The sequence below is a fragment of the Rhinolophus hipposideros genome (genome assembly GCF_964194185.1).
Source record: "Rhinolophus hipposideros genome assembly, chromosome: 10".
Lineage (NCBI taxonomy): Eukaryota > Metazoa > Chordata > Mammalia > Chiroptera > Rhinolophidae > Rhinolophus > Rhinolophus hipposideros.
Genome location: NC_138056.1, coordinates 57,617,449 through 57,629,680, shown reverse-complemented (window position 1 = coordinate 57,629,680; position 12,232 = coordinate 57,617,449). Strand labels below are relative to the sequence as shown.

At 43.3% G+C, this 12,232-nt stretch overlaps 1 protein-coding gene across 24 annotated transcripts in view; it reads left to right on the top strand.

Annotated features, from left to right (window-relative positions):
- The window catches only part of PICALM (phosphatidylinositol binding clathrin assembly protein), an 89,165-nt gene extending 86,527 nt beyond the window's left edge, over nt 1–2,638 (top strand). For all 24 annotated transcript variants that reach the window (XM_081063794.1, XM_081063790.1, XM_081063793.1 and 21 more), the window contains one exon: nt 1,275–2,638. In XM_081063794.1, coding sequence (XP_080919920.1) covers nt 1,275–1,289 — 15 coding nt within the window. In that variant the 3' untranslated portion in view covers nt 1,290–2,638. The remainder of the gene's footprint in view (nt 1–1,274) is intronic.
- Nucleotides 2,639–12,232: the final 9,594 nt, after the last annotated feature.

Here is a 12,232-nt window from a genome sequence, read left to right as displayed (position 1 = left end):
GTTGGGGGAGATGGGGACGAAATACTTTAAGGAAAAAATGATCAAACATTAACACCAGTCACTCTTCTCCTTCGTTTCTTTAAAGGACTCCAGGTCCCCTCTCATCCTCCCCCTCTGTTCTTTGGGTGAAGAGTAAAAGCATCACAATAGGATATAAGGACAAACAACTTTTAGAGAATATTTTTAATATAATTAGAAGGTGTGAAGTCAAAGGACCATCTCTCATGTCTGCACACAAACATCCATTGCTCGCAGCAGATGGATGAGATCAGATGCCACCCTGAAAAACACCACCCATAAAAACTGGCTGTTTTAGTCAGTCTGGAAAGAAGCATAGGGGACACCACAATTTTACACATAAGCTTAGGGCTTCATTAGGAGCGTCTTTAGTTTTAATATAATGGCCAGAAATCATGTGAAAATTTCATTTTAACAGTTTCTTTAAAGGGTTATATTTTTGTGCATGCCTTTTCATCTCAAAATAGTAACATTTCCCCCTCTCTCCCAAAGGAAAACAAAACCCCAACGTACATTATTTTTTTTTAAATTAAGGGCAAGTGAATCCTTGGGCCCTTTTTGATAGAATGATTCTGCATTTGATCCACACTGCCTCTTTTTGCTGGAAAACAGTGTAATTTGTTCTTGGTGTTGTAGCCCCCAGTGTAAATATACCTTCTTTGAGTTTGTACTCTTCTGATTTGACAACAGTTTATTAGCAGTTCTACTTCAATAGTATCTTTGGATGTTCAATTTAAGGGATATCACAAAGTATCTGAGTGAATAGTGACCTATTGAAAAGTGTTCTTTTGTAGATCTTTCAGATTTTTATTTATATTAGTGAAGAAATGATTTAGTAAGCATAATATTACTATTCCCTTAATTATCTCTAATTTTATCATATCATTTGGAAATAATATTTCAAATTTTGCTTTCCTAAAAGAGATTTTTACATGGAATATTTGTGTTCATGGCGAGATTTTCCTGAACTTGGCATGGAAAAATTGTTCATTTGTCTTCTTTCTTTTCCTACCCATTGGTTTTAGTAATAAGAAAGATATTTGGAAGGCCCTGTAATTATGCTTCAAGTATTGAGTTCTGGCACATGATAAAGATAATACTGACTTTGTTTTACAATCAGGGTTTGTGATAAAACATGCTATGAACACTTCTGGGCCAGTTATGGTAAAAGCCATAAAGCATTTTGTGTGTGTGTGTGTGAGAAGATATCCTACAGTGCAATGAATTAACTTATGCTTTTTTTTTTTCCCCTCCAGATACAGTTTATGTAACTAGATGGAAGAGAATGGAATTATTCCCAAAAAAATCAAGTGCTCAAGCAGCAAATACTTCCAGCAAAATCCAAACTGCTGTCTCTTAAACTCTCTTCTTCCATTAGAATGCTACAGTAACCCAATGAAGGCCCATGAAGGAAATTGGGACTAGTCTATAGAAGAATGTATCAGTACAGTTTATAAAGCCAAGAATTGCCATGATTTCAGACTAAGATCTGTCTTTTCGGTGACTAACCCTTCAGTTCTTTCAACTCTTATTAATACCCATAATCAGTAACCTACCAAGAAAAGCCCTTATCTGGAAAGTGTGAAATTTGTATTTGAAAAGCTGCCTGGAGAGAAGAGCTGTGTCCTTTATTGTAACACCACAGGACTCTTTGGGGGGCTGAAAATCATAACTCATAATGTGCAGTATCTTTCTTTTCTCCACTCCTCCCTCACAGATACGGAAACAGTAACTCAAGTTAACTTTTCTTTTTAAAAAAATATATATTCAGTTTGCAGTAGACATTCCTTAAGTATTTGTATTTATTTATGATTATCAATTTACGTAACATTAATATTGTATCAGACCTCCTTATGAAAATGAGTATGGATGTACACAGTATGTTTGATTTTTATCCACAAGAATGAATCTGATTCAGAATGCTTTTCAGCTGACATACAGAGCACTAAATATTTTAAGGCAAGTCCATAGGTCTGAGTTCTGAAACGCGTAAGAATTCTCAGTCTCTATGGAATTTAGGGAAGCATTATAAATGCATTAATCCATATAGTCAATTCTGTGCCTAGGATTTTGCAAGGGAACAGTTCACTGACTAGGAAAAGCACTACATTTTAAATTCGGCATTAGTGCATCGGAAGGAACTTTACCGCTTTGTGCTTGGCATGTCATTATTTTCCATTTGATATTAGGGCCTTTCCAAAATGAATGTGAGGAATTGCTTTCACTTCAAGACTTTCCTTCTCAGTAAAACTCTAGGAGGTGTTATGGGGGGAGGGAAGGGGACAAAATCCTTGAACCTTTTATTTGGCTCATGCCATGTTATGATCATGTACCTTTTAAATAAGGGGAAATAATATCTTTAAAGTTAATGTCTAGCCAAGAGTTTAGTTAACAAAGAAATAAACTGCACTGTTGATCGGTGCTTTGTGTAAATACATCTTAACATTTGGGTTGAGAGGGGCCTTAAGAAGGACAGTTTGTTGTAGGAAAGCAGTTCTGTACATGAGTTTAAGCCTACTTGTTGCTTTGTCTCTGCAGATTCTATTTTTGTTTACAATATGAAAATGTATGTTAGCAAAAATGGGTGGATTTTCAAATAAAACGCAGCTTCCACAAACTTGTTATGTTATTCTGGTGTGAGGTGCATTTTCTTTTTTCCTTTTTCTTTATCATCAGTATCATTATTTTTTTGCTAATGAAAGTAAATGCAGGTAATTATATTTGCTGATTTAATAAAATGTAAAATTAATTTCTGTTTTAACTTAATTTCCAGAAAGATTTATCTTTGTACTTTTGGTTACCTTCTAGTCTCTTATTGATAAACTGAACTACTTATTCAAATTGTTCATTTTTGTCTTTTGATCAGATGCCTTTGGTCAGGTAAGTTTAAGGAGGAAATGCTTTGAGTTTGACATATTGATGCATGTGATTATGTCTGCCAAAGAAACCTCTGACTGTATCATGTTTCATATTGAATAGTAAATAGGATTCAGAGTACATAATAGAGGGAATAAAAGCTTTGTGCATTGATAAATGTTTGCATAATATTTGCCATGGTTGGAAAAAAATAGTCTTTAGCCAATATACTTTGTTAATTTTACCAGTTTTTAAGTTTCACAATTATTAAACCATTTTCTTATAAACTTGGGAAATTGTACTTTTGTAAGTTAACTTCCTTTAACATTATCACAGGTGTTGATTTGTCTACACTGCTGTTTGAGTGGCTGTTATATTCAAGGTCTATGGCTTGTTCCTTTTACATTACCTTATTTATTTATTTATTTTTAGTATGTTTCATTTTGTGAAGATGCTGCATAAACATTTCCATCTATTGTTCAAACACCTTTGGGGCTTGTTGGATAGGTATTATTCACGTTTTAGTCATTTTGCAGATTAAAATCAGAAAAGGAACTAGAAAAGGAACTTCCTCAGATTGATAAGCTAGCAAGCAGAGGAGCCACATCTTTGGTTTCATGGTGCATTGTTCTCTCTCTGACCTGCTGTGGTTAATTCAAATGTGTATAAACTGAAAAGGGAATTTTTTTCCCTCTGTGGTCTAGACGGATGACCATTCTTTATTCCCAGATGGTCTTCTCCTATGGTTCACATTTCCTGCCTCCTTTTTTGATGCCCAGACATCATGGACAAGGAAAAACACAATGTATGATCATATTAACTTTAATCAAAATACAGCAAATGAGGTAAATCCGCTGTTGAATGCGTAACTACATCAGGTTATAAATCTGTACATGCCCAGACCACCTTACTGTCCAACCAGCAGAGTTGGTAGTAGCTACAGAGAGAGAGATTATTTTTAGCAGAGAGCAACTATACCCATCCCAGATCGTTTTCAAAATTATTTTGCTTTTGATTTAACATCTTATTCTTACTCAAGTTTTTAAGAGATCCTTTCCGTAACCAGCAACTATGAAAATCCATAGTTAACAAGAGGACTTGTTAGACCAGGAATCTTACTTCTCTACAAGTCAACAAAATTTGACCCTGGGATGGGATAAGTTTCTCCTTGAACTAAAGTCATTTCAAGGCCCTTCTCTTGTTCATCACCATCAACAAACGTGTTCCACATTCTGAGAATTCAGAGTACTGGTGCAAATGCTCATTCTTCAACACTACATGCAGAAAAACAAACTGTCTTCATTGAGAATGACTGTGGCTCCTGTATGCCTGGGTCCCAGAGCATGTGCAGGCCTCAGCACTCTGCCAAATGAAGTTCCTCTTAGCTGCCAAAACGGTGGCACCACAGCCTCCATCTGGGGCCTCTACAGCTAGTGTGGATCTTTGTTCAGCCACACGTGCTACCATTCCATGGGTCTGACTAGGCCTTGTGGAATTTTGCTGTCTGAATAGGCTCTGAATGGGAAGGCTGCAGTGTCATCTTCCATGCAATCCCAGAAAACCTCAAGCTGATTTCTTGCCATTATTGGTGTGTCAACAGTCAGAAATGTTTCTGTCACTAGCTGGTATTTCTAGTCTAATTTTGGTAAAAGCACTTAGTAAATACCCCATTTGTTACTGATGTAGCAAGCAGGTTTAGTCTTTATGCTGTGTGAAATTACCCACATTGTCAACAGTTGTGTAGTTCTTCCCTGTGGTATTTGTTTTGGGGCAGATGTGATTATCTTGAAAGCAGGGTAGGTTAAATTGATTGTAGGCTGACAGCCAAAAGGAGAGAAAAGCAGAAAGTTTCATGGAAACTGTTTCCTAATAAGTTCTCACTCAAATTGCTTTTTCTTTATAAGCTACAAAAGCTGATTTCAAAGGGGGTTTTGAAATGAAAATTATGTGAGAATCACCTGGGGAGCTACCCTTCACCCTGTCTGACTGCACTCAGACATCTGCCTCTTTTGAGCCTGGGCAGTTGGCAGCGGTCCTATCCTATTGGTAAACAAGCGTTGGGTTATGTTGCCCTTGACTAGGACTGTACGAAGGAAATACAGAGAGAAGCGAGCAGCCCCCAATCCCGTTCGTGCACCTGGACTCCAAGCTGCCTGCACTAACGTGCAGAATTTACAATTGATTTCCTTAGCCTTTCAAGAACACTTTACGTGGAAGCATGAAGCACACTACACTGGCTCTGCCAACTAGCTTAGTGGCCATCTTCAAAAGCACGAAACGAAATCGGCTTTTCTCTGATCATTTTTGTCCTGAAGTAGAGTAGGGACTGAAAAGCTCTACTTTCACATAATTATTGGGAGGCTTCACCGGCCTGGCGGAGGCAGAGGAACTGCAGTAGGTGGGGAAAGACTCGCTCGCGATACTCCACAAAGGCTTAGCACGAAGATCTTAAGAGGCAGGTGCAAGGAAGGCTACACCCATTATGTGGTAATCGCGATTGCTGGGGGCTAATCTTTAACAACTGTACTGATATGCAGAATTTACAATTCGTGATGGATGGAATTTACATCACATATTTCCAAAGTAGAAATGAAGTGATGATGGTTCATTTTGTGTTATAAAGCTACAATAAATTAAACTGGTGTCATACTGGCCTAAAAGAAACAGACAGAATGGGTGTAGTGCGGGGCGGCTTGTGGGGTCTCAGCTCCCACTCCCTACATAAGAACACAGGATATGGTGAGGCCAAAAAGGAACACCCACGGAGCCATAGGTAGGGGAGTCATACCACTATAGTCTCACTGGAGGCTGGGTTGGCAACACTGAAAGCAGGAGCCACACCATCTGCAACCTGCCATCTGCTTTTCTGCCATCCGCTTTTCTGCCAACCCACTTGCTAGCTGCAATCCGCAGTGCTAACTGCAATCTGCTTGCTAGCTCAGCCACCATCTTGCTAGCCCCCATTTTCTGTTAGCGTGGCCACAGCAGTTATAATAGTGGCCAGTAGCTCACTGGTCACAGCTGATGGCCAACTAGCCACAACTGATGGCCGTCCAATCACAGTTGATGGCCATTTACTACCTGAGCCAGCACCGTTCTATGTGAGGCCCAGAGCCCGGAAACCACTCCTGGCTCTGACCCCACAATGGGATAATCTAAGATGATGAGAAAATATAATCCCTGTCCCCAGTTCCTGGCACAGAGCTCCTAGAATTTTTATAATTTCCTAAGTGATAAGCCCACTAGGAGCATCTTTTGTTGTAATACTTGGTCTTTGAACCCAGTTCCTGACACAAATCCCTTGGAATTTCCTGGCAATTATAGGTATTTCTTTTGTTCTAATAATGTGACTTGATGGTCTCTGAAGACCCTCAGCATGGGGCTGGTCACCAAAAAGACATAGTTATGATTAGTGCTTGGAACTTTCAGTCCCAACCCCGTCCTCCAGGAAGGGGAGAGGGACTGGATACTGAGTTAGTGACTGATCATGCCAATGGGATCAAGCTGCCATTAAAACCCCAATATTAAGGGTTTTGGAGAGCTTCCAGGTTGGTGAAATACCCCCATGCCAAGAGGGTGGTTCACCCCAACTCTTGGGGACAGAAGCTCCTGCGCTTGACTTTTCCCTATATGTCTCCATCAGGGTGTTCATCTGTATCCTTGATCATATTCTTTATTACCGTATTCCCCCGAAAATAAGACCTAGCCGGACCATCAGCTCTAATGCGTCTTTTGGGGCAAAAATTAACATATGACCCGGTCTTACTTTAATATAAGACGGTCTTACTTTAATATAAGACTTATATTAAAGTAAGACCGGGTCATATGTTAATTTTTGCTCCAAAAGACGCATCAGAGCTGATGGTCCGGCTAGGTCTTATTTTCGGGGGAACACTATATATATATATATATATATATATATATAATAAATGTTAAGTGTTTCCCTGAATTCTGTGAGCCATTCCAGCAAATTACTGAACCCGAGGAGGGGAGGGTCACAGGAACCCTGATTTATAGCTGGTCAGTCTTAAGTACAGGTGACAACCTGGACTTGGAATTGGCATTTGAAGTGGGTGTAGGGAGCAATCTGTGGGGCTGAGCCCTTAACCTATGAGATCTGTGCTGACTCATTAGTGTGAGAATTATAGGACACCCACCTGGTGTTCTGTAATTGATGTGGGAAACGCATACATCTGGTGTCAGATGTTTTAAAGATGATGGGCTATTTAATAAACCAGTTTTACTAACACCATAGTAAAAGGGGGGCAGATTTTAGCTAGGGTACGTGCCTTGAATTGCTGCATAGTGCATAAGTTTCAAAACAGGAATTGTCTATGTCAAAGAACAGGAGGTCAGATTAATGGATTGCATCGCTCCCCGAAGCCACCCCTTAAGACCATGCCTGCAACACAAAACATCCTCAGTCACGGGGGCAGTTTACAGCTGCAGGTAGTAGACAATTAGAGACTCAGTGCAGGTTTTTACTATCATCCCATGTTAGGGGCCAGTGTGCTCTACCAGGCTCTGACAGTTTCCAGGCCGACCAAAGGTAAGAAGAGATATTTTGATACCGACCTTTCATCAGGGACCCAAATCAAGGTGTTTCTGCCCAGTGCCATTTGTGCCAGAACTGAGTAAAGCAGAGCAGAAACTTTATTTTTTGATCAAAGAATGGAGAAGGGTTAGGTTATGTTCTAACAGCACCTTCTCCCCTACTGGGAAGGAGCCTTATGTATTTATAGTCTGTGACCTGGAGTGATTTAATTCTTTTAGGCATGGCGTAGTTATTCTCTTGCGCTTGGTCCTTTTTGCACACGATGCCCCATCACCCTCTTAATTTTTGTGCTTGGCACGTTGGCCTTTGCCGTCGGGAATCCTTTTCAGTTCCTGTAAGCAAGCATAGCTCGAAACATACTTTAGGTAATGAGAAACGTTAGGGTTTTTTGGATGATAGCCCAGCGACATTTCCTCCTTCGGGGGAGGGTTGGAGGCTGGAGATGAGGTGGAAAGAGGGAGTCTTCACTGAAGATTGAAGGAATACTGGTCCCAGGTGCTTAGGAGAACACGATTCTTTACCAGTCACTCAATAGAGACCAGTGCCTTCCGTTCATCAATGTGAGCTTTATTGTCCTGAGATTTAGGAGGTAAGTGAAACTCCCCAGATGCCTTGTCCTATGTTACGGGAAGCAAGAGGACCCACAAGGCATTTTTAGTTTCACATTATTCAGCAGCTTCTCAGGCATGTTTTCTTGATTGCAAGTCTTAGCATACATGTTTTACAGTTTCCACACTTGGTAATCCCTCCTCCCCTTCCCGCAAATGTAGCTTCCTGAGAAGTGTGAGTGTGACCCATCACATGGGGGATTCCTATGCCTGGCTGACTCTGGGATTCCCGTGTCTGGCTGACTGTGGGATTCCCGTGTCTGGCTGACTGTGGGATTCCCGTGTCTGGCTGACTGTGGGATTCCCGTGTCTGGCTGACTGTGGGACGCCTGTGTCTGGCTGACTGTGGGATTCCCGTGTCTGGCTGACTGTGGGATTCCCGTGTCTGGCTGACTGTGGGATTCCCGTGTCTGGCTGACTGAGGGATTCCTGTGTCTGGCTGACTGTGGGATTCTTGTGTCTGGCTGACTGTGGGATTCCCGTGTCTGGCTGACTGTGGGACGCCTGTGTCTGGCTGACTGTGGGATTCTTGTGTCTGGCTGACTGTGGGACGCCTATGTCTGGCTGACTGTGGGACGCCCGTGTCTGGCTGACTGTGGGACGCCCGTGTCTGGCTGACTGTGGGATTCCCGTGTCTGGCTGACTGTGGGACGCCTGTGTCTGGCTGACTGTGGGATTCTTGTGTCTGGCTGACTGTGGGATTCCCGTGTCTGGCTGACTGTGGGACGCCTATGTCTGGCTGACTGTGGGACGCCCGTGTCTGGCTGACTGTGGGACGCCCGTGTCTGGCTGACTGTGGGATTCCCGTGTCTGGCTGACTGTGGGACGCCTATGTCTGGCTGACTGTGGGACGCCCGTGTCTGGCTGACTGTGGGACGCCCGTGTCTGGCTGACTGTGGGATTCCCGTGTCTGGCTGACTGTGGGACGCCTGTGTCTGGCTGACTGTGGGATTCTTGTGTCTGGCTGACTGTGGGACGCCTATGTCTGGCTGACTGTGGGACGCCCGTGTCTGGCTGACTGTGGGACGCCCGTGTCTGGCTGACTGTGGGATTCCCGTGTCTGGCTGACTGTGGGACGCCTGTGTCTGGCTGACTGTGGGATTCTTGTGTCTGGCTGACTGTGGGATTCCCGTGTCTGGCTGACTGTGGGACGCCTATGTCTGGCTGACTGTGGGACGCCCGTGTCTGGCTGACTGTGGGACGCCCGTGTCTGGCTGACTGTGGGATTCCCGTGTCTGGCTGACTGTGGGACGCCTGTGTCTGGCTGACTGTGGGATTCTTGTGTCTGGCTGACTGTGGGACGCCTATGTCTGGCTGACTGTGGGACGCCCGTGTCTGGCTGACTGTGGGACGCCCGTGTCTGGCTGACTGTGGGACTCCCGTGTCTGGTTGACTGTGGGACGCCCGTGTCTGGCTGACTGTGGGATTCCCGTGTCTGGCTGACTGTGGGATTCCCGTGTCTGGTTGACTGTGGGACGCCCGTGTCTGGCTGACTGTGGGATTCCCGTGTCTGGCTGACTGTGGGATTCCCGTGTCTGGCTGACTGTGGGATTCCCGTGTCTGGCTGACTGTGGGATACCTGTGTCTGGCTGACTGTGGGATTCCCGTGTCTGGCTGACTGTGGGATTCCCGTGTCTGGCTGACTGTGGGATACCTGTGTCTGGCTGACTGTGAGATTCCCGTGCCTGGCTGACTGTGGGATTCCCGTGTCTGGCTGACTGTGGGATACCTGTGTCTGGCTGACTGTGAGATTCCCGTGCCTGGCTGACTGTGGGATTCCCGTGCCTGGCTGACTCTAGCCCCTGCCCTTCAGTCCTGCACTTTAACCACTGGGATCCCGCTCAAGTATTCAAGGCCTACAACAATTCCAACTTATCTCTTACCTCTGTTCCTGAAACTAATGTTCTAGCTAACTTTTTTTCTTCACTGCCTCTTCATAGAACTCTGGAGTTCTCTGCCCCGTTACCTATTTTACCTCTTCGATTCCTATCACCCCTGGGAAGGAACGTTAGTGACTCTGATTGTGAGTTGGGCAGCCGTTTCAGAAAGTCATAGAAATGTTTTTATTCTTTACCATGTAATTCCACTTCTGGAAATCTAAAGAACTTAATTCAAACTATAGAAAATACTTTATGTAGAAGAATACCTGACAGTGATTGAGATTACCAAAGGAACATTTGTGTAGAGTAAGAAAAAGGTCCATGTTGAATCTTGGAGAATATCTTCATTATTAAAGTGTAATCAAGGATTAATGGAGACCAGGAAAGAACAGTCAAAGCTGGAGAATAATCTGGAAAGAGATGTCAAGGACACAGTTGAAGTAGGGAATGGTCAACACAAATGAAATAAAGCCTCAAACCTGTCCATTGGCTCCAGCAGTTAGGAGCCCTAGCTATACCCAGGCATTGATTGGCAGGGGCAGAAGCCAGATGGAATTGAGGAATGTGGGAAGAATAGTGGTATTAAGGAGGTTGGCTGTGAACTAAAAGAGGTGAAAGACAATAAGCAAGGGGGGAGGGAGGGAGTGAAGAAGGGAAAGAGGGAGAGGGAGAGAAGAAACACAGAAGAGTTTCCTATAAGATGAAAGTAAATTCACTTCTTTGTTCATCCTCTCAACATATCAAGTGCCTTCTATGAGCCAGGAGTTTTAGGTGCAAGAATCAATAAACAAGACAGAAGGTTTTGCTTTCATGGAGCTTATTTTCTTGTAAGGATAGGAAATGAGCAGGTATTTTATGACGAGTGATGATACTCTGAGAAAAAGAGTGAAGGGATAGAGGGACGTGATCAGAATCCAGTGCTGTTGTGTAGAGGGCATCAAGGAAGGCCTCTGATGAGGTGACTTTTGAACAGAGACTTGAATGAAGTGAGACAGCAAGAAGGTAAGATGGGGAGACTGGCTCCCTTTACCACATGCACTGGCAGAGGAAAGACAAAGAGCCTAATGGGATGGTGCTTAGCATCTCTGAGAAGCAACAACAGTATCAGGGAGGCTTGAGCAGAGTGGGTAAGAGGGAGCGTGGTGGTAGCTGAGGTCAGAGAGGTGGCAATGGGCCAAGGCTTTTCAGGTCATGTGGAGGTTTGGATTTCATTCTGAGCTGGGCCACCACTGTTAAGCAGAGGATTCTTTAAAAACTTTTGTTGGTAAAAGGATCGTTGTGGCTGCTATATTGCGAATGGACTATAAAGAGACAAAAGAAGAAACAGGCAAACCTGTCCGGAGACTATTGTACCAGTCCTCCAGCATGAGGAAAACTTAGGTCCTGTGAGGTTTAGCTGGAGGGGCTGGCCAATGATAAGAGACAATCAGTAGAAAGAGAATGTCCTGGAGGTTGACTAAGATGGTGACGCAAAAGGCCCTGAACTCCCCTCCTCACACAAACGCACTCAATATACAGCTATACATAGAGCAACTACCTTTGAAAGAAATCCAGAAACAAACTGAGTGACTCCTACATATTGGGTAAGTGAGAAAATACCCACATCGGAAACAGGAAAGGCTGAGACACACTCTCACCATAACCCTGTCTGTCCCAAGCACAGCACCGTACATTCAGGAAGGAACTCCTAATTCCAGCTCTTCCCTGAGCAGTGAAGGGTTTGGACCCTACATTTATCAACACAATCTTTAAGACTCCCATCCAAGGGATGGGCCTCCCAAACTCTTAGCTGTGAAAGCCAAGGAGGCTTCCGTCCATGAGACCCACAAGGCTATAGCACAAAAAGGAGCAGCGAGGAAGGCTCTAACGCAAAGCGTGGTAACTACAGTTGATAACACTCTCCTGTATTTTTTATCTGTGTTTGGGAAACTGCATATGCGAAGGGCTGACTTAAGTTACATGTGGATTTTTGACGGTGTGGGGGTTGACACCCTAATCTTTGATATGTGTTCAAGAATCAACTGTATTGTAGAATTGCAATTTGCAGAGAGTAGAACTTAAATGTCCCCCCCCGCCCCCGCAAAATTAGGTAAACGTGAGGTGATGGATGTGCTAAGTAACTCGATGAGCGTAGTAATCCTTTCACAATGTATACTATAACATCACATTGCACACTTTGAATATCCTTAAATTTTATTTGTCAATTATATCAATAAAGCTAAGAAGAGGAAAGAATATGCTAATGGCATTAATTAGAGTAGAAGGAGTTAAAGAGGCTTGAAAAAAGACGCAGTGATAATAGACTGCAAAATCAG